A 21,309-nucleotide genomic window follows, 5' to 3' on the forward strand; every position below is an offset into this window, starting at 1 on the left:
ATGACTTGGTATCCGTCGATGTAAGTTGTATTTTGTGCCACTGCCATTGTCCCTTCTCCCCAGGCGCTCGCCACAATTGTTTGATTGACTTGGATTGGCTCTCCTCGGATATCATTGTCCACACAAGAAGTAAGTCATGTGGTCGAAGTGGGATCTCCCTATGGATGCAGGCGGAAAATATTTGAATGTTTTCTAGTATCTTAATAAATACAATTAAAACTTCAACTTTATTTATTATTAAACCTACAGACTATTCACAATTACGAAATAATTAGTGAAAAGCAATCCCCCGAAATATCGGAGAATCAGAGAAGCATTAGTGCTGACCAGATAGGTTTCTTTTAAAATAAAGTCCTAATGGCAAAGATGTTATATATATATAACACTCGTCACTTATGACGAATGAAGAGTACCAGAAGATGCAGGCACCGGAAACACACTTCGACTCGCTAAGAAGCGTAAAGTACAATGACAGAACGGAGCGCGGACCATATTAAAAACTGGCTTTGGGGAATCCATCCCACGATCGAAGAAGATGTGCATATGGTCACTACCCGGGTAGTTTAAGAAACTTCGTCTCCATCGACAGAGGAGGTTTTCTAGGTCTGGTTGAATTTACTTTGTGTTCCAGTTTGGCATTAAAATTTATTTATGGCCTTTCTTTTTCCTAATCACTCACCAGCACCGGCACCCCAAGCTTAATTTCAAAAATATTGTACTTCACGTATTTTATCATGTATTTTTATAAAAAACTTTTTAATATTTAAACAACATTGGGGAGCTCTCCACCACAAGAGTCCGATGTAAAACAAATATTTTAAGTTTTTTTTGGGAGACGCGTTTAATCAGCATTTTAAATCGTGAGGCGGAAGAGGCGAATGTCCCTGTGAATAAGAAAGCAGGAAGTTAGTCCCGATAGCAACCTTCATAGGTTAAATAAATTGATTGATTTTACATTACATTTTAAGAACATTCATTTACGTGACTATCTGCGGGCGACGACAACAATACGTTTATGCCGCCGCACACAGCATTTTAAGTGGTGATCTGTTCCACCTCTAAAAAAAAAAAAAAAAAAAATAAAACAGTTTTTCATGTTTTTGGGTGTACACACCCAGCAGAACAAGGGTCGTTTCCCGGGGTGCAGAGTGTTGGCTTAGGGCACGCACAAGAATGCGTGTCATTGGACGTGGTCGCGCCCAGATCTGAGCACAGCCGAACCTTTAGCAAAAGGATGGCCTGCATGTGGTGAACACACCTCGTAATACATCGGACTTTACGAACGTAGGTCAGACTCTTGGTGCCAAGTCTTATTTGGGTCACGTTGAAATAAACGAGAGTCGGCAGATGGCAGCAGGGGATGGTAAACTATTCAATTTTACTTCTGTCCGCTATTGTCTTGGACACACTAAATAAATGAGCATGTAAGACCAATGAATGTTTAAATTTAGTCTGGAACACGTGCGTGTTCGGAGGCCCTCAAGTACTCATTTCCTGCGTTTGATATCTGTGTGCATCGCAGTGTAAAAGTTGTGATCCTCAAAGAACATGCCATGATTTTGTCTCTCAACCCGTCAGTCGAACAATGAAAACCAAAAAGAAAAGACTTTTGAAAACAGAGTTAATCGCTTTGCCTGAATGACAAGGGATCGGGGAGGTTTTTAGATTAAGTAGTCACTGCGTTGTATACTAGTTGTTTACAGTCTCTCGCTTCTATACAACTACCCCAATAAACAAGACTTATTTGTGTTGTTTACACAAAACCGTTGGTTCACCAAAAGTTAATTTAAAAGAATTAGGGAAGCTACCTTTAATGTTTATACTTTGCAAAGCGTGCTTACGAACACTCCTCAAAAAAATTTGCCCTTGCGTTATTTTACACTCACCCAAACACTGTTATTTCCTTTTCCTAGACCCACCAGTTGATTGTGCTTTTGGGCGCTGACTTTTTCGCATGCTCCGCTTGCGGTTCTCATTCTTTTTCTCCGCGTTCTCCTCGTTGCGTTTTTTGATGAACTCTAAGCGCATGCGTGCCTTGACAATTTGCTCGGGGCGCCGCATTTCCTTGTCGTTTCCGCTAAGACGTTTCTTCAGTTCCAGTTTTACGTTATGCCGAGCGTGGCGACTAATTGGATAGCGCTGGGCATGGCTCAGAGGATTTGCTTTTTCGTCATCGCTGCCTGCGTTTTCACGTTGCAGAAGGTCCTCAATCTTGGATTTTTCCTTCCACTCTGTGTAGCGGCCAGTTTTAAAGGAGGCAGGAATCCATGCACCGGACTCTGTGCGAATCTTGTTGGCTCGAGGGTCCTGCACTGAGACCATTTTCTTTTTAATGCGGTCCCACTTCTTTAACCCAGGCTTGTGCTTCACCTCCTGAGATAAGTTGCGATCCGACACCGAGAACTCGGCATTCTGCGCTTGGCGCTCAAACGTGTTGATGGCCAGGCCATCCTCCGTATGTTTATCCGCCGACTGGTACGGCACATAGTGTTCGTCGTCTTTACTGTTCATCTTTCGCTTTTTTTTCTTTGGCTTTTCTTTGTACAGAGCGTCCATATTTGAGAGCCTTTTGGGAGCCACGACTTTACTGAATGTACTGCTAATGGCCTCCTCGTCGGCGGTTGGCATTCTGGCGTCAACTAGCTTGTGCGACTGGGCCTCTTTCTTCGCCTCGTCGATGTCCTCTTCCGCGCGTTGTTGCCTAAACTTTTGAATTACTTCAGCGTGCTGAGAACGTTTCTCCTTCATAACCACAAATTGCGTAGATTTCTGCGTGGTATTAAGTTCAAAAACAGTCTAAAATAAGCAGAATCAAATAGATCAGATCTTTAAGAGAAATACACTTATTAACTTACACCACCCGGTCGGAAATTACGCATTTTAACCAATAAATCGTGCTTCTCCTCCTGGAGCTTTCGCTCGGCTGCAGCCACCTTTGCTTGTGACTCAGTCGATTGTCCATTTACTTTTGCAGCTTGGGCTATAACTGGAGCAGCTGTGAAGAAATCTTCCAACGGCTTTAGCGCGAAGAACTTGATTTTCTTTACGCGAGCATTGGCATCTGTGGATGCCACTGGACGGGAACTTAAGTACTTCTTATAAGCGTTTTCACTGGTGCGCAACACTCCGGCCTGGATGAATAATTAGTATTCAGCTGATTAGAGATCGCTAGTAGATAGAATAAAAAAAGTACTTACAATGTGGTGACTCTTCTTGATATCGGTTACTGTGAGGTGCTCTTCCTCGAGCAAATCTTGGGGAATGGTTCCCAATGCCGCGCTGTCATTAATGTTAAATGGCCTGTTTAAGAACAAGTGTAGATCGAGTAAATGGGCTGTGTCGTCGGTGGAAAATATAGAGTATGCGGTTCCTGTACGTCCTGCTCGAGCGCATCGACCGACGCGGTGCACAAATAACTTCGGTTTACCCGGGAAATGGAGGTTAACCACAAAGTCCAAGCTGGGAATGTCGATTCCGCGAGCTGCCACGTCGGTAACGATTAGGACAGAAACCTTCTTGTTCACAAACTTGGCGGTGTTTATTTTGCGTGCAGCCGGGTCCAGGCTTGAGTAGACAGAGGTGTTAGAGATACCAGCCTCGGTGAGGATGTACGATATTAGTTCGACATGATGCTGCGTGCCTGCAAACACTACGGTCTGCGACTCAACCGGTATCACGTACTTTAGAAGCACCACTAGAGCTGTGTAACGGTCGTCGGGCCGGCAGTACAGGAATTTTAAAGCCAGTGCGTCTGGGAGCTTAGACTCAACATCCAAACGGATAAGGACAGGGTCATTTAGCCCCGCGCGGGCAAAATCCACCAAGAGCTTTGGCAATGTTGCCGAAAACATGACCGTCTGCCGGGACGACGGCAATCTGTGCAGCGTTTCATTTAGCTGCTCGCCAAAGCCCATCTCAAAAAGTCGATCGGCTTCGTCAAACACGACATACTCTAAGGAATAATCATCATTAGTTCTCAGATATCTTTTCTTGAATTGTCAACTCACCTATGGAATTCAACTTCAAATCCATTTCCACACACAAATGGAGGAAACGACCCGGTGTGGCAACGATGAGGTCGGGGCAAGTGTGTATCGCCGAGAATTGTGAGTCCATGGAGTCGCCGCCAAGCACCAGGATGGTCTTTAGCTCCATAAAACGGCCCAGTTCCTTGATAAACTTGTACGTTTGCACAGCCAACTCTCTTGTGGGTGACAAGATCAGGGCACGGGCGCCTTTTGTAGGTTCCCGCCTTTGCAGCTTTTCGAACAGCGGAATGAGGAAGCAGGCGGTCTTACCAGAACCTGTCTTGGCCATGGCCACCACGTCACGGCCTTCCAGGATCAGAGGAATCGTCTTCCTTTGGATGGGAGTAGGCACCTTGTACCCCCGCTTGGTTATGCCCTTGATTAACTCGAAACCCAAACCCATCGACTGAAATCCACCGCTTTTCTTGGACTTGGGCTTACTTTTAAGAATATCGTCGCCTTGTTCGCCCGCCCGGCCATCATTGTCTAACGACGGGAACCCGGGTATTTCATCAGCTTGCTTTTTGCGCTGTAAATCAATAGATTTTAAGAGAAATTTTAAAATTGATGGAATTTACGTACCATTTTAATTTTTGTTTTGCCAAGCGAACACGTGTATAGTGTAACCGCACTTCTAACTGTCAAAAATCTCAAAAAAAAATATTTTAATGTAAACTGCTTGATAAATGTGCAATTTTAGCAAAATGGACTGCTTGCTTTTCCGTTTTATAAGTTTTTAAAAAAGTTTTATTAAAATTATAAAAGTTGTTTTTTGATTAGCGGCTAGAAATGCATTTTAAGGTGGATAATCCGTTTGCACTTGTAGCCAATTACTTGTTGCAGTAGTTTTAAACATTTAAGTTAATACGGGTATCATAATAATGGTATGAAATCGTTCGCTTACTGGGCGATTAACAAATGCACTTAACAATATTTAATGAACTTGGCTTAAATACTACCTTAACGTATTTACAATAAACCTAGTTTAGCTCTTGCTACATTTCGTCCGCAAAATCCATGTCGGCTTCCGACTCTCGAACCAAGACCAGTTGCTCCAGGCGGTTGATTCGCCTGAGCATTTCCTCCTTTTCTCGCTGAAAGGAGTCCGCGCGCCGGCGCAATTCATCGTTTTGACGCCGCAGCTCGTGGAGCTGACGACAAATCTCGGAAGACGTTAGCAGCGGCAATACGTTTGGAGACTTAGCCGAAGGTAACTTTGTCGCACTGGTGAATGGTTTGCTTTGCGGCTGACCGTTGTTAGTAGCACTCTGTCCAGGTCCCGCAGTGAGTGAGGGCTTCAGTTGTATCGTCTGCACTGTGCCCACCTGCCCTCTCAGCGAACTAGCGGATGCTGGATGGTTTGTAGGCAGTGTATTTTGCACCACGGCTTCGTTTATGCCATGCGACTCATCCAATATTGTGGTGGGCTCCAGCGGTCTATTCAGCGACGGCAGCTTTAACTAAAAAAAGAAGACTCGCGTGTTTAAGGTTTTAGCATTTTCCTGTGGCCGAAACTGGAGGTCACTAAGGTAAACTAATCTTAAAATAAGGTAAACAAAGCCACCACCACAAACCTGTCGAGCCTGAAGATGGCGCATGTTGACTAGCTTGGTGCCATCGGGAAGCTGACGTACCATTCCAGAGCTTTCGAAGAAAAGATTTATTAATGTTAACCGAATAAAAGTTAAATCAAACTACCTTGCCAAGGACGCTGGTATTTTTTGTAAAGACTTTGTCTGACTGTCCGATCCGCATAGCTTCTTAAAATCAGTCAACGAGATTATGCGTATATTCTGCTCAAAAATATTCTGCATTATAGCGATAGGAGAAAAAAAATTGCAAATGGTATACCTTGTTTTTGGTTACCCCTGCCGGCGGCTGAATATCTTTTTGCTTTATGATATTCATGCGTATTTTCTGAGGAGGAGAGTTGATGGCGTTCGGGCGGAGGGCGACGGTCGGAGACCTTGCGGTGCCGTTTACAGATTGTTTTGCGCTGAGGCTCGCTTTTGTTTCATGCAGCAGCATACGGCCACCTTCCGAGAGGACAAGTTGGCGACCGTTCTGCAGTGCCGTATTCAACATTTCTTTCGAGGCCTCGTCGTCGTTCTCCTGCATCATGTCTGCGATTCCGTGCGACTTTAGCATGTTTAGCGCCGAGTTGCCCAGCACATTAGTATCTGCAATGGATCCCGTTGAAGATTTTTAATTCTCTCAGGATATAATAATAATTATACTAACGGCCTCTCAAGTTTTCCAAGACATCCATCCGCTCTTCCACCGACATTTCCCGGTCGTCAAGACTTTTTGTGATTTCCGGCTCGTCCATTATTGAGTTGACAGCCTCACTGGTTTCTTTCTGCGAATCAATCAAAGTGACAAAATATGATTAACATTTTTTTACACGGTATTCCAATCATTTGTGTAATCTAGCGTTAAAAATAGAGAACGTTAGAAAAATTTGAAGGCCTGTGGAATTTTATTTAGCAATCGAATTTTAAATGATTAAAATACGTACTTTGCTGTTATGCGTTTGTCGCTGTTGTTCGGTAATTGCAGCGCCCCAAAGGCAGCAAAAAAATTAACATTAATAAGAAATAAAGTGAGCATAACAAAAACGTAACTTAAATGCAACTTAAGATTAACTATTAGTTGCTCGACTTTCGCAAAATTCTTATTTTCTACTCACTTCCGTTTCTTCGTTGAATTTTTTACAAGCTTGCGCCTGCCGTGCCGCCTCGAGTTCCGCTAGTACATCCGCCTGTTCTGTGTACACGGCCAATCCGATCGGCGTCTTGCCGAACTTGGAAACTAATGCGACATCTGCCTGGCACTTGAGCAACAGGCGCACAATGCCCTTGTGCCTTTTCTCAACGGCCCAGTGAAGCGGGGTCATGCGAAGCTGGCAAAAGGAAAAATACGAATAAGTTAAGCATGGACGAAGTAACTGTACAACAACTCTAACCATGTCGCGGGAATTGACGCTGCACTTGAGAGCTAGTAGCAAGCTGACAACCCGCTCGTGGCCGTAATAGCAGGCTAGGTGTAGGGGCGTCCGGTCCACCTTGGTTTTGGCGTCCATGTTGATGCCCCCCTGCAGGAGAATCTCGCAGATCTCCAATTGGTTGTTCATGGCTGCAAAGTGCAGCGCTGACATGCCAAGCCAGTCGGAGGCGAAAGGTGCTCCGTGGGCCAGCGCCGTCTTGACGCCAACCACATCGCTGTCCCTAGCGCACTGAAGCAGTTGTTTGCCAAGATCTACGCATGTGGCGGGGCCCACCAGGTTGTTCTTCTTGTTTTGCACCTCTCCTTCGGTGCGCTTAAAAAGACCCGTCTGGGTTAGTTTGGCGCGGCTCAAAAGTAACTTTACAAAAAAACTTACAATCTCGTAGTGCATCAGGTTGGATTGCTCCATGGGGTACACAATATTTCCGTCCGCGCGAAGAGTGGCCACAACTTTGCTGGAGCCGCTGTGATTGTGCATATTAGCATGCGAACACTTTTAGCTTCGATTGAGGGACTCTGCTTCACATAACCGTAATAAATTCAATAAGCATAAGCACAGATTCGCAATAAATATAATGTTTACGTTTTTAGAACTTAGTTTTGGTATGACCGTTTCACAGATACGTTTTAAATACCGAGTTTGCAGCATGTAATTTAGTAATACATTTGGAAAAATTCTTAAAACTTATACCGAAATATACTTTATCTCAGCAACTTAAACCTTTGCTAGGCTGAAACATAAAAGCGTTAGGAATTTTTTTAATCCTAAAACGTTACAAATGATTGGCGGTTAAACGTTTAAACCAAAAGAGCCGAGAAAAAATATGGTGCGTTGCAACCAATTTAGTTGTTTAAATGAACGCTTTTTAGATTTTTTTAACACCCGTTATTTAAGAATTTGGCGAAGTCTAGAGATGTGAACCCACACTGTTTTTTTCTGCATGCTACGAACTTGGCCTGCTGATATGAGTTATTAATAAATTCTAATTTGTTTGCTGTCGGCGAAGCAAAAATTTGCTGTCACGCACCCGTCACTAAGCCATTCTAGCTTAGACTGATCAGCTGATCAATTTACACCTCCTAGGCATTTCTGTTCGCTTGTTTGTTATTGAAAAATCTTCCATTATGCCGGCGAAGTGTTTTTGCGCACACACATTCTTGTCACATTCAGTCTCAAATTAAGCACAGCTAATTTCGTTTATTTGAATTTCATAATACCCATTTTTTTTATGGATTATGTTTTGTTTTTTTTCTTTATTAATACTCTACGACTTTTATTAATATGTTTCGGTCAATAATAGGTATGGTTAACATTTTTAACGATATATGTGCTAACGGTCGATTGGCCCAACAAAAACAGTAACAAATACCATGTCAAAAACCATTCGTTAAATAAGCACAGTATCGAAATCTTGTTAAAATGTATCATATGTAAAGTAACTACTACGTGTGGGTAGTTTTTTTATATGCAGCTTGAAGGGTTTTGGAGGTCTTCAAGCGAATTAGGGTTTACAAACCGAAGTGGTAAATTAGTTTGCGGGAATTTATTATCGATTTATCACGTAACCTAAGTTTACAAGTATAAGGACAGGTAATAGGGTTTTTAGACTAGCAGTCGGCGACATACATATATAAAACCGCATTCAAATGCCAGAAGTACACGTACATTATATATTTTCTGTCTAGAATTTTTTTACACCAAGAATGTTTGGTTGTCTACAAACCCTGCGAATTTAAACGGCAAATAGTTTACAACAAAAACAAATATAATTTTATGTTAAAAAAAAGGATAACGCTAAAGTCAATTGAATAAGAAAGTAACACTCATTTGATTATCTGTTACTGTGTTAGGAGGCGATCTAATATTAGTATAACAAACATTTTTAACCATGTATTTTATGTATGGGTACATTCGCTTGTAACATATCTTGTATGTTGTATGCTGTGTTATTTCGATTCTATTCGCTTCTAAGTGGAGAATTTACGCGGACGAACTGTCTGTTGGCACAAGCGCTGCCGCAGCTTCGGCTAGTTCCATGGCAGCCACCCGAGCTTCCGTCAGCGTCGCATCTGCGTCGAAGCCTGGCTTATGCGTCGGCGACTGACTGGGTGTGCAATTGGCGCTCTTTGGTTTACGGAACCAGATGCCGAAATGGCGTCTTCCCAGGGATCCTGTTGATGTGCTGGACAATATTTGAGAGTTGTCAGCGCTAGATATGCCATCTCTGGATAGGGATTTTTTGGGCAGCGTCTCGCACAGGCGCGACGTCAATTTGGCCGGAGAGTCCGGCACAGAGCTTTCACCACTGGCAGATGTGGCTCCCGTGGCGACTTCAAAGTCCTGCGCTTCGTAATCAGACTGGTCCGAAAAGTCGCCCGGTCGCTCCTCGTAGTTGTATTCAAAACCAGTCATTTCCGACACATATAGGGCTTTGCCGCCAAATTGACGCTCTAGAGCGAGGGTGTTGAGAAAGCGGTGCTTGCGGTTTGCCGACCGGAAGCTAAAATCGTACCATTTGTCGCGCGATTCACAATATAACCGTAACGAATTCTTGATGGTGTGTCCAAACATCTTTCCGTCCCTTACGTTGACCACGCGACACCGGTCCAGGAAAATACGTCCTTTGTAGATGAAGTGACTGCGCTTGATAATATCACGCTTGCAGTATATCAGCTGGTTATCGAAAAGGAATAGAGTGTAGCTGCTGTTCCACAGATTTTGTTTTTGCCGCGTAGCATCGACCTGCAGGAAAAAGCGAGCACTGTGCAAGTGCAGAGGGGGCCCTTTAAAGTTTTGGAAGCTGGCTTGGTGCCTTGCAATCGTCTCGCTGTGGCGTTTTCCTTCATTGACCGCTTCTGTAATGCCGCGCATTGCCTCTAGCGCCAAATTAACAGTTTCCTGCGTATCAGGTATGTCAAGCTCACTGACGTCAAACTTTTCATAGTCCTCGGCAGTTGTCTTGGCGTAATCATCTATTGTACCCGATTTCTTACTCGCGTTTTCTAATGCTGACTTGATAATCTCGTTTAGGTGCAGGGGATAGCGGCAGATGCGTTGCACTGGGGCCAGGAGGTGGGCGGAGAGTGGAAGTTCGGCCAAGTTTTTGGACTCGCGGCAGCTGCAAATTAATTGAAAAGGTAAGAAACATAAGTCAATGTTAATATTTAAAAACTTACTTCTCCAGGATGGTACGGGCGTCTTTTACGCGGTCATAAGTCTCAAGTTCAATAAGCGCTCGGGGATAGGCGTTGCAGTAGGTTGAGTAGCATAAAAAACCCTTGTGCTAAGTACACAAAAATATATGAAGTATTATATAAAAAAAATATGAAAGAACACTAACCATTTTAAGAAAAACTTTAGCTATCTGATTTTGCTCGACTCCACGCTGCAAGGCCTCTAAAAATTTTCGCTGGAACTTGTAAATGGCCGTTATGTTGGAAAAGATCAAACGAATACTGTTTGGCGAAAATATATCGATGCGCTTGCTCATGGCTGGCAGATACCTAAAGCAGATCACAAGGTAAGCTTACAAGTAATAGCGTTTTCCATCGATTTCCACTCTTACCCATCACAAATGGCTGCCAGGAGTTTGACATAATTGACTTCCGTATCAAGTAGTTCGCGGACAGCACTTCGGCGCAGAATTGTAATATGATCCAGTTGGGCACTACGGTCGGCATCAGAGGCTCTCAGCGGATTTGGCGGCGATTCAATAACAATAAGAGTGACGTTGCTTTGGTCCGTGGTGACGGTGACGTCTGTGTCACCAGGGAACGCCGCAACGGGAACAGGAATGCTCCCTTCTTCTCCACAAGATTTAGCCTGTTCAGCCTCCGCTTCAGCAGCGGCAGCCCTGTGGGCATTAAAGAAAATGTCCGTCTGAGGACAGTGAATGATGCGAACGAACTCTTTCGGGAACCAGCCCAGTTCAGGATCCAATATATCCTCCACGAGATTGGTCGCCTCTTTCTTAATCCGACCAAACCACCAGGGTCCGACTTCCTTGCGCAATATTTCGATGAGCATTCCCCGCTCCAGACCCAGCTCCTGAGGCCCGCCGGCCGTGAAGTTATAGAGTACTTCTGCATAGATGTTTGGGTAGTAGCTGACAGCTGAAGATCAAAGAGACACCACATTAGTTTGTATATGCAGTCTGCACCTAAAGCTGTTTACTCACCATCCTCGTTCGACGCGACACTGTCACTGTCGCTGTCGTCAAGATTTAGGCGCCCCATGCCGTAAGACTCCAAGCCATTGGGTTGGCTTAGCGATCGCGTGGGCAGAGACTCGGGAGCTTCGCGTTCCATTTTGTCAGACTCGCCCGTGCTTTGTTGAAGATCGTTTTTGGTATTCACCGCAAAGGCTCCTAAAATGCTGCTCGCCTTTGCTGAATTGGTACGTCGGATTGTTCGCACACTCGCGCCCGCGGCACTTGTGTTCCCAGCGGCAGAAGCAGGAGCGGCTTCTCCCTGGCTGCTGACCGCCAATACACGCGAGTAGTGCTCATCCTGATCGAGCTCTATCTGAATGCCCGAGTCTCCGGAGTTACATTTGTCGCGTCGGTTGTACTTCGTTTTGCGCCGCTCCTTGGAAGTGCGCCAAATAAGGGGCCCAAATCGGTATTTATTGGAGCTCCCATCGCCGCCATCTGTATGAGGCTCGCTGGCTATCGTCACTGTTGCCGGAGCTGTGATAGATACGGTTGGTGCTATGGGCGATGTCTTGGCCCTTGGCGGATTGCTGCCTGTTGCCTCCGATGGCAGCTGAGTAAGGTGCATTTTGTTCAGAGTGCGCTTAAATTTCTGCAAGACACCGAGACCACCACTACCGACACTGACAATGCCTCTACTTCCGCCATTGCTGTTTGTGACAGTCACATCCGAGCTCTTTAGGGGCTGCTGGGGCAGTGCCTCCAAGAGGGGTTCTGACAGCGCGGGACTAGAGACGGCTCTCATCTGCTGCGACTGCGAAGGAGAAAAGCGAAAAAGAAACAAGTTGCATTACTGAACTCTTTATTCCACAATCCTTGATATTGGTTGCGGGGCTACGCCCCTGGTCGTGGGCAGAACTGAAACTATGCAACTACGCTAAGGTAGTGGTTCGACTTCAGCACAACGCGGCTTCTCACGCAAAACCACAAATATCTTATCATTCCGAAGCTTTATTTGTGACCGCGTATTCGTTGGGGTTCGGATCAAAACAACAAAGATACGACAGCAACAGTTGCCGTGACTGTAGAATTGGGAATGGGTAGGATAAAAATGCTTCGCGATTGTGGCTACCAGCGTGTCCACATGGCCTATGGGGATACGGCCTGATTGCAAGGGAAAACGTCTGCAATAAGAAAGTTGGCGGAGGGCAGTTGAGCGAAAATCAAATGTACACACATACACACGGCACATACGAATGGGGGTAAATCATTTTTATCGTTTTTACTTTTCGTTTGACAACAGAACTTATATGAGAAGCACATGTGTACAAAGGGGCCGTGATCAAGGTCAAAAACACCGCCGAGTTATCAGTCTTCCATTCCATCAGGGCACGAGTATGCCACGGAAGGCTGACCTGGAGAAGGCGAGGTATCCACGTGTAGCGGCGCTCGGCGGGCATAATATCTTCGACAGGCAGGCAAAGGTGAACCCGGCCCCCGGCGGTCTGCAATACACTTCCAGGGGCGCCCGTGTCGAAGTCCCAAAACTTGATCAGGCCATAGGTGTCCATGAGAGTGGGTATTATTAGTTTCTTCATAGCGACCTCTGTGGCCCTACGGATTTCTGCGAGCAGCACCGGCAAGTGTTACCGGGCGAAGCGATAACTAGAAACTGGCCGCAAAACGCCGACGACAAGACTTGCAAATGCGGCCCGCGAGTACTGACAATTGCAAGTGTCGTCGTCCGGTCGTAAGTTGGTGGCCAGCCCATTGTAGTTGGAGATATCGCATCAAGGGACATAAAGGCGTCGAGATCGACTCTATTTACGAGCTCCATTGTTGGGAGTCTGGATTGAAGTGGTTGATTAGATTAGTGCCCGCATGCTATAGCACGAGCTGCTGCCACCTTGTTGGTTGACTCCGAGCTGGGACTACTATTCAAATGCCTCGTTCAATGTCAATCTGCAGTTAGAATGCTTTGTCTTGCGTGATTAGTTTTTGCCTCGAGATTACCTACGCGGAATAAAGTCTTTGCAATAATAGCGGAATGTCGAAGGGGTTAAGAATTGGAAACTCATTTTACTACGTTCCTAAGCCCTAACTGCCATCACATATGTCGAGCAAAATGCATAAAGGCTAAACAACATTGAAGTAAAGACAATTTTTCTGGTTTACATAGGAACTGACAGACGTTCAAGTCTAGATCGATTAAGATGTCGATGCTGATTAAGAATATGTATATGATGTGTCCTTCATGACTGCGTTGCAAATATCTCAATAAAATTATAATTTCCTCTGCAAGTTTATAAAATTTTTTCAGTACTTTTTGCGTACGAAAAATATCAGAGATTCGAATGTACAAAATTTAGCGTTAAAAAAAAGCAAAACGGAAGACCTTTCTCATTAAATGGGCTGCCGTTAAGTCCTGAGCCTTCGTTACTGTGGTTCCATTATTTTGCATTACTTCAACTTAGTGGCTACAAAGTTTAATTGGCGAAGCCGTCACAGCTCTTGCATTGACTACCTCTGGCAGGGATCACATTTCGGGTTCATCTACGGCTTTTGATAAGCCTTCACGGGCTTCAGTAGCGCCCAGCCAGCTGTGACATCCAGCTCGCCTTGGGTGCGGTTGCGTTGGAAGACTTTCAAAAAGCAGGGTGGCCAGTTCATTCATTGGGCGGAATAGTCCCTATCGTTATAATTGGTGCTATGTCTTGCGGTTGCGCCATTGATGGCTTGTAATAGGATCCGTGTCATTGGAAAATGTATTATATAAAATAACATAAGCATCTTGGACACTAATGAAAACTGTCTACTGAACTCTTTGCCACAACACAGCTTAATCAACTGAGCTTCCGGAGCTGTACAAATTAATGGTTGAAGTTGAATGCTAGCCTTCATCGACTGCATATGCAGATTTATGGAAGTTTTACATATTTGACGCTACTTTAAAATAGAGGGACGGTAAAAAACATGAAAGCATATTCTTAACCTCGACGATCTTCCTTCCGAAACAAAAACATTAACTAATAAATTTATTTAAAAAAGAATGTCAGCTGATCTAGTAATTTTAAACCGTTGTGTTAGCATTCCGCTCGGTTTCCCACATGCTAGCCTTACAAAGATTTTTCGGAACCAAGTTAATATTCCTAAAAAGTATTATGCGAAATAAGAGTCTTTTTATTACTTACCAAACCCACAGCAGATCCACTGCCCGTCTTTATTGCGAGTTGTCCAGTTTTGGGCTTCCTGAAAATGTACAAAAAAAATAACTCTGATAAGTAGGAATTTGGATTCTACTTACAAGAAAACGGTAGTCAACAGAATTACATAAATGTTAGCGCCGCCGACTTCAGGTAAAAAGGTCTTTTGAGCTTGGTGTTCGACCCATTGTCGGCGGAGTGGATCAGTGCCCAAAACAATTAAAAGAGTTCATAGACAACTGGTTCTTTCGTGGATTCGCGGGTAAGAGTAAATATTCGGGAGTTATTTCAGGTAAATTTTACACTAGAGAATAAGGCAGGAAAAGGATTTTTCTTTGCCGGCGGAGGTAAGACGGAAACAAACTGCGCGAACCGAATCCTAAGTAAACTTGCCAATTCCATTTCCGTGTGCTTATTGTTAGCAAACACCAAATTTTTTGGAAATTCCGTGCATACAATAAAATCAAACAGGCCCATGTCACAACCATAAAAGACCTGGAAAGACCCATTTTTATCCTCTCTCGCACAGAGAGAGAGGATAGGGTGCCGGTAGGGATTCTTGTTTAAAAACTGTGAGAGCACAGTTCGCGTTTTCGGTCCCTTAGACTTCCTCTAGCACAGTTTTCCCGCCATTTGCCAGCTTCTTACTTGAGATTTCTTCGAAGCTGCAGGCTGTACAGCGACAGCAGGCCATGGGTATTTTGCGTGCTCACCACAAAGATCGGATTTAATCTGGAAAGCATTTAAGGAATGCAATCCTCGCAGTGCTCGGCCTCTGAGCCTAAAGGTCTTGTGCCTTCAGTGTGCATCACAAAGCGAGCTACTGACCCTGGTTGTTACCTCGTTGAGCATTGGTTTTTATAAAGACCGGTCGGACATTCGCAATGCTCTCGTTGTCTTTTTCCATTCATCCCTCTTCTGGGAAAATGATCTTACCGTTGTAAAGTTTTTAACCGTCGACCATCAATTCCAATAAACCGCTTCCTGGGCAAATTTTGCTGGCATAGTTGTGACGATTTCACACGATCATTTTTATGCGGGTTTTTTATGTTCATATTGGTATTGGTGTCTGCGTTCGACCCTTTGCCGCGCTTAACAGTTGCCGGACCAGTCGATTCGGACTGTGGCACCCTAAACTGAGTCAGGCTTGACCGTACGTGATACGTAACCATAATCAAACAGTTGCACCTTTTTCACAAAGAGTTTTCAAGCTGAGTTGCATTCTAAATTTCCCCGAAAAACTAAAGGGTCCTGCTTAGCGTGTGTGCTCGGTTCACTTTTCAGGGACAGACTGATCCTATCTTAGGGTTTTTGCTACCCAGGTGCTCAGTGCACTCAACCTCGCAGCAAAGAAAATACGAGTAGGGGAAGGAGTTTGAGTGAGTTTGGTCTGCATACAACACTGATGCAGTTCGATGGTGGATGTTTAGGCTACGACAGCTGTTTATTTCAGGTCCATCCCTTAACGATCAGCAGTTGCTCAAAATCAAAAAAGAGCTCAAGAAGAATAATGGTCAGTCATTGAAGTGGGAGCAAGTAACATCTGCCGTTGCTGGCGCAAAACCGGCTTTGAGTCTTGCCAGCTGCTTTTTTGAGCTCTTTCCCCTAACAGTAATACTAACATACTTAACGTGATCTATCGGCTAGTAATAGAAATCAACGTCGAGCAAAGGATTTGTGCACTGCTGTCCTGGCAAGTATTCCTAATATGGCCAAGGAGTTTAAAATGCTTGCATTCCGCCAGGGCGGCGGTAAAATTTGAGGTATTTTTTGAATACAAACAAAACTTAAAATAGTTTTAGCTTCAAACCAATTGAGATTTTCAGTGCACATTTTTTGTATTTAAATCTCGAATTCAACCGGAAATGCTGCAGTCCTCTACTAAAAGAAACTCAATATGGGGCTAGACAACAGGAAGTTCTCTCGGAATTTTTGCGATCTGATGTTTTTTTTAAACAGGTGCTGAGATCTATAAAATGAAGGTAATTCCAGAAGCTAGAAATTTAATTCAACTAATTTTCAATTCAAAGCTTAAGTCGGGAATCTGGCTTTTGCTGGGAGCTTGAGTTTGGGTGTTCCAAAGGCAGTGTGTAAAGAAGGCAGGTGCAGCAACTGAAACTGCAACTGCAGCTCCACTGCAAACCGGTTGCTGCAGCGTGGACAGGCGAATGTGGCAAGCAGACAGGTAGGCTGCTACGCGACGAGTTGCTGCCATTTACATGCACTACCTAAGCGAAATAGGCCCAACATAAATCGCAATAAGAACAACAAGCTGAGCGGTACGTCGGTGCAAGGCCGGCCTAACCACTTACACTTTTCAAGAGAACCGCTTCGTCAGCGTGTCTAAATCGTTCAATCTACAGAGTTCTGCCTGTATGACTCGTAAAATATAAGTTCGTTCAATTATGACTGGATCCAACGTTTTAAAGGGCAAAAAGGTCTATATTTGTTTTTTTTTTGCTGCGAAATTAGTAGTTTTATTTTATTGAGCTTAATTACAAGTTATTGTTCAACTTTTGAAGAGTTTTAGAAAAAAAAATTATTAAAAAATCTTTTAGAAATAAGCCTGTGGCTGTTAATCTTCCGAAGCGCCTAAAGAAAAAGTTGTTTTGCGGATTACCTTAAAAAAAGTGATATGCGCTGTAAAGATAATGAAATTCTCAAGGTAATCAGGAAGAGTAGAAAAGTGCGATTTTAGCTCAAAAAATCGCTGTTTATTTCTTAAAAATAGAAAAAAAAAAATTAAATTAAAAAAATCTTCCTAATTACCTTCGTATTTATGCGGAGAATTTGTGTTAAAAATTTGAAAAGGATCGGTTCAGTAGATTTTGAGTTCTGATGTTCACCGACTTTCAAAATAACGTTTTCCGAAAAATCGAATTAAAGTATTTGTATGTCAAAATACGGCCAAATTCGGTCGTTTAAAACGCTGTAATTCCGTTAGTTTGACTCTAATTAACTCAAAATTTTTACACAATGTTCTCAACATATTGCTCTTTTAGAAAAAAACAAAAATCGAAAAAATAATTTGTTAAAACTTTACCCCCCTTAAAAAGACCGCTTCATGCGCATAAAAAAGCTTCATATAATAATTCACGGATACGAGTGGGAATGGAATTTGCGTGTGCATATTTATGAGATGAAAGTTGCATTAGGGGGAAACCCTGTTGCCGCTTTAATTAAAGACGGGCCAACGTTGGCCGAACTGACGGTGGCCCTTACAGTGGCCAACTACAGTTGGTTCGTACAGCCGAATGAAAAAATAAGATTTATCATCGGTGAGATAGATTCTACGAATCATTCGCGATAACCATTTGAGTGCAATTTGAAGGCAGACAAACAAACAAGTTGCAGTGTAATCAAGTTGTGAACAAAGACTATTTTTTGAATGGAAATAAAATTCCCCATAGTGACGTGGTTTTAATCGACCTGTTACTAAATTTTAAGTGCATAACTTTTAAGTGTTATCGGATTCCTTCATAATTGTTTTTGTGGTAATATAATGTATTTAACTCTTAAAAATAGGGGATCAATTTACATAGCGTCCATATTAGTAAAAGATTACCATTTCCGCACTTTGAGACCGGCTTTTTTAGCGCTATGAGATATACACATTTACACAGGCGAATAACTTTGTAGGTACTTTACCAAATGACAAAAATATTTTGAGTTGCGCTATAACTATACAATAAAATATAAACTAATATATATAGGTTTTCTTTTAATATTAGTAATTGGCAATACTCTAAAAGATTCACTGATAAACAGATTATTAAAATTCAAACAGTGCTCACTTTGCGGGATGGAATTGATTATAGCTGAAGTTCAAAAGCTTAATCAAAGGTCTGCGTAAAGGTCAAATTGCACGTCTTTGAATGAGCTTAGCTACTTACGCAAGCTGTAATCACTTGCTTTTAGTTTAAGGACCGAAGAAAACACTGTGGGACTAGGCAAACTAAGAGATCATTCACCTGCCCATGTCTGAACCTCGGCAAACGTGTGCCGACAACCAGTTTTTAGGAAGTGAAGTGTAAAGAGTATTAAGTAAAAAGAATAGGAGCACACACTTCACTTATAAGGTAGGCGCAACAAGGTAAAATATGTACATATTTGTATACAATCCAGAGGGCGAACGCTCGAAATAGAAGTTCTCTTTTGATAGTGATGAACGTTTCATAAATAGAACCCAACCAAGGAACTATTAGTGATGGCAGATGCACGTTGACGAAGAGTGGGGCGCACACAACAGCTGGGCAGCTTGTTTGTTTGTTAATGGCTAGACGGGGTGGAAAAGATCTGCTTTTGGATTAGACAGTGCTGCACTCTTCCTTGTGACTGATCAGTGATCACATGAGATTTCGTAAGTGATAAAGGCTTTGTAGCTGTATAACATTCAATAACATCAATAGCATTTATTTCCTTTAGAAAGCAACACATGAGCCAAGACTTTAGTTAAAAATAACTGCATTTGCATATCTCACTATCTCTAAAATCACCGGAAACTTATAGTAAAACTTAGTAAAACTTGATCGCTGGCACCCGAAATGAAGTCATCAGATAATTGCCTTTGTGTCGATGGTTTTACAGATAAAACTTTTCAACAATGTTTTCAGTTTTTAGCTTTTAATTTCCGCAACAAAACAAAAAACTAATTTCCACTCTACAGGTTGATAATAAGTCGATCCCTTGTATACCCTAAGAAAAGTACTGAAATACGTACAACTTTTATGTAGGGAAAAGTAGAAAAAGGCAGGAATAAAACGTTGTGGCTAATTAATGACAGACGGAGCCAAAACGAATTAACTAAGGAGATGTGCTTAATGACCACCCAACTCTCCAGCCGTGAATAATATTAATTAATATACCATTAGCCGAGTTTCATTTAAGACTTTGCCCAAACTGGCACGCCAACGCATTGTAAATGCATCTTTGGCCTGAAAACGTCAAGCTGCGAAAAAGCTTTTACCGTGAGCAACTACTAGCATCTGATTTCTAACCAACAGCCAGATACGCCGTCAGCTGTCAGAGCTGCTTCCCTACAGTGACAAGTACTCCAACCGCCAGCGAGAGGAGCTTTGCGCTCTGCCGTCCGCCCTGTCGTGGCTGGGGGTGACCTCCCAGCGGAAGAGGTGGAGGCACCGGGACTGGCATTACACTATTTACAAGCACGGTTTATTTCGCAGCAGTTGCAGCCTAATGTCTTATTTACCCAAGGAGATATTGACTGCATAACTTTTTTGTTTTGACTGACAGTGAAACGAAAACGTAATGAAAATAGAGCGCGGGTAGCATCAAAACAACGCATGGTCAGCAGATGTGGTGGCTTCTCTAGCGATATAACTTTCACCAGGCCTCCACTCCTTTGGGAATCGTATATGCAACTTAATAAAACATTATTTTCCGAATTTCCGCTGCGCGAGGTGACGCTGCCCATATTTTACGATCGCTGAACATTTCACTCAATTTCGAAACTTGTCTAGCTACCGTGGAAAATAGTGGTAATACTTATGTGTTTATCCAAGCTGCAAACTTCAAAGTGGCTATCGTGCTATTAATTCGCGCAAACAAAAATTTACTCAACATATTGGGGAAAGAGTTTGCCAATAAGCAATTATTTGATTCAATTTTCACTGAAAATAATATCACATGGGAAGTTTAATTAATAACAAGCGACAGACAAATTCTGAATTTTGCTAACTATCGTAATTCTGATTTGCAGTATTTATTGGAAAATCCCAAAGAAAAACAAGAAAGAGAACAATATTTAAAAAACTATGCTTTCGTAATAAAAAATAACGAAGTTATAAGCTTTACTTCATCACTTTTTCAATTTGGTGAAGGAAAAAGTTATATGTAGAAATGTTGGCTTTCGAAGTATTGTGTTTAAATTTCAAATGTACCTATATATTTATCCCTACGTATATCTTAATATGTGCCTGATTCTTCTTTCACAACAACTTACTCTATATTTTTGCTTGTTGCCGGACTAAGGGCTGGATCACTTTGATAGCCTCCGCCAACCGCCGCCGGACAATCTTTGTTGAGTTCCTGCAATGGGGCTGGCGTGGGCGGAGAGGGCGAGTCCTCCACGGCCAAATACCAGGTCGTCTGAGAGCAGCAGCTGGCTTGAACATCGCCACTTCCTTTAGCAGGTTCCCTCTGCTCCACCGTAAGAAGGGCGGACTCCTCAGCGACACCCTCGAACTCGGTAGCCGAGTCACGCCCACTATCTGATCCAGCCACCTTGGTATCCTCGGCCCCCGCTTGCCCGACGAGATAGTCCTCGGACTCGATTGCTTCGGCTGCTGGCGCGCAATCCTGCTGCATTTCAGCATCCTTTGTCTGCGCAGCAAGGGGCAAACCTATTGTAGTTGTAGACATTTTTGCCCATGAGTTCTCGTCGTTTTGCGTAATAAACTTTGTTCGCTTAGGCTTTGCCTGGTGCTATTGATTTTCACTTATGATTCTTGCTTTGATGAGCTATTTGCGTAGTTCTGTCTCCTATGCGTTGGCATACATTTTGGCTTCTGCCCAGCGGTACGTATACCCACGGATACACACAGGCGAACGCCCACGTTCGGGGTTTGCCGACCGGCGATGCGGCTATTTTTCACAAGTGCACGGTTTTCACCGAGTTTAATTGACACTGGATACCGAGTTTGAATACTTTCACGTTTGCATAACTTGGGCTCTACGGAATTCCCAAGTGTGAACTCGTATACGACCACGAGCAGCTAAGTTTTTTTGACGGGGGTGTTAGGACACACACTCTTTTGCTGTATTTTCTAATTGCATCTTTCTTTTTTTTACAATCTTTGCAAGCGTCTACTTCGCCTGTTGTTATTTTTTTTAATGTGTTGACAGTGTGACCAAGCGTGAGGGTAAAATAAATACCAAAGCCAGTAAAATATACCGAATCTG

The 21,309-nt window shown here is 43.2% G+C and overlaps 3 protein-coding genes across 10 annotated transcripts in view; all 3 read right to left on the reverse strand.

Annotated features, from left to right (window-relative positions):
• LOC108099078 (ATP-dependent RNA helicase DDX54) lies at positions 1–4,702 on the reverse strand. Of its 3 annotated transcripts, XR_001771904.2 has the most exons (7): positions 4,611–4,702; positions 4,008–4,557; positions 3,198–3,952; positions 2,856–3,131; positions 1,887–2,796; positions 961–1,058; positions 720–884 (listed from the first exon to the last, which is right to left on the reverse strand). XR_001771904.2 is itself a non-coding variant. In XM_017202376.1 (6 exons), the coding sequence occupies exons 1-5, from the start codon at positions 4,611–4,613 to the stop codon at positions 1,897–1,899; spliced, it is 2,484 nt and encodes an 827-aa protein (XP_017057865.1). In that variant the 5' UTR covers positions 4,614–4,702; the 3' UTR covers positions 1–158; positions 1,887–1,896. The 3 variants fall into 3 exon arrangements, 2 of the variants coding, with proteins under 2 accessions (XP_017057865.1, XP_017057864.1); XM_017202376.1 differs by lacking the exons at positions 720–884; positions 961–1,058 and adding an exon at positions 1–158; XM_017202375.2 differs by lacking the exon at positions 961–1,058.
• A 245-nt stretch (positions 4,703–4,947) lies between these two features.
• On the reverse strand, positions 4,948–7,851 carry LOC108099079 (inversin-A). 2 transcript variants are annotated; one of them, XM_017202377.2, is made up of 9 exons: positions 7,411–7,851; positions 6,994–7,347; positions 6,718–6,930; positions 6,547–6,567; positions 6,270–6,387; positions 5,880–6,208; positions 5,727–5,821; positions 5,603–5,672; positions 4,948–5,488 (listed from the first exon to the last, which is right to left on the reverse strand). In XM_017202377.2, the coding sequence occupies exons 1-9, from the start codon at positions 7,510–7,512 to the stop codon at positions 5,024–5,026; spliced, it is 1,767 nt and encodes a 588-aa protein (XP_017057866.1). In that variant the 5' UTR covers positions 7,513–7,851; the 3' UTR covers positions 4,948–5,023. The 2 variants fall into 2 exon arrangements, with proteins under 2 accessions (XP_017057866.1, XP_017057867.1); XM_017202378.2 differs by lacking the exon at positions 6,547–6,567 and having other exon boundaries at positions 7,411–7,695.
• Positions 7,852–8,266: 415 nt separating this feature from the next.
• The window catches only part of LOC108099077, a 30,165-nt gene continuing 17,122 nt past the window's right edge, over positions 8,267–21,309 (reverse strand). For 2 of the 5 annotated variants that reach the window (XM_017202369.1, XM_017202370.2), the window contains exons 11-16: positions 14,377–14,434; positions 11,213–11,999; positions 10,601–11,147; positions 10,376–10,538; positions 10,212–10,318; positions 8,267–10,153 (exon numbers count right to left, since the gene is read on the reverse strand). In XM_017202369.1, coding sequence (XP_017057858.1) covers positions 9,016–10,153; positions 10,212–10,318; positions 10,376–10,538; positions 10,601–11,147; positions 11,213–11,999; positions 14,377–14,434 — 2,800 coding nt within the window. In that variant the 3' untranslated portion in view covers positions 8,267–9,015. Of the gene's footprint in view, positions 10,154–10,211; positions 10,319–10,375; positions 10,539–10,600; positions 11,148–11,212; positions 12,000–14,376; positions 14,435–15,324; positions 15,691–20,350; positions 21,254–21,309 lie in introns of those variants that run through there. The other 3 variants (XM_017202372.2, XM_017202374.2, XM_043207839.1) reach the window with 3 other exon arrangements.

Source organism: Drosophila ficusphila, unplaced genomic scaffold, assembly GCF_018152265.1.
Source record: "Drosophila ficusphila isolate 14025-0441.05 unplaced genomic scaffold, ASM1815226v1 contig_288, whole genome shotgun sequence".
Classification (NCBI taxonomy): Eukaryota; Metazoa; Arthropoda; class Insecta; order Diptera; family Drosophilidae; genus Drosophila; species Drosophila ficusphila.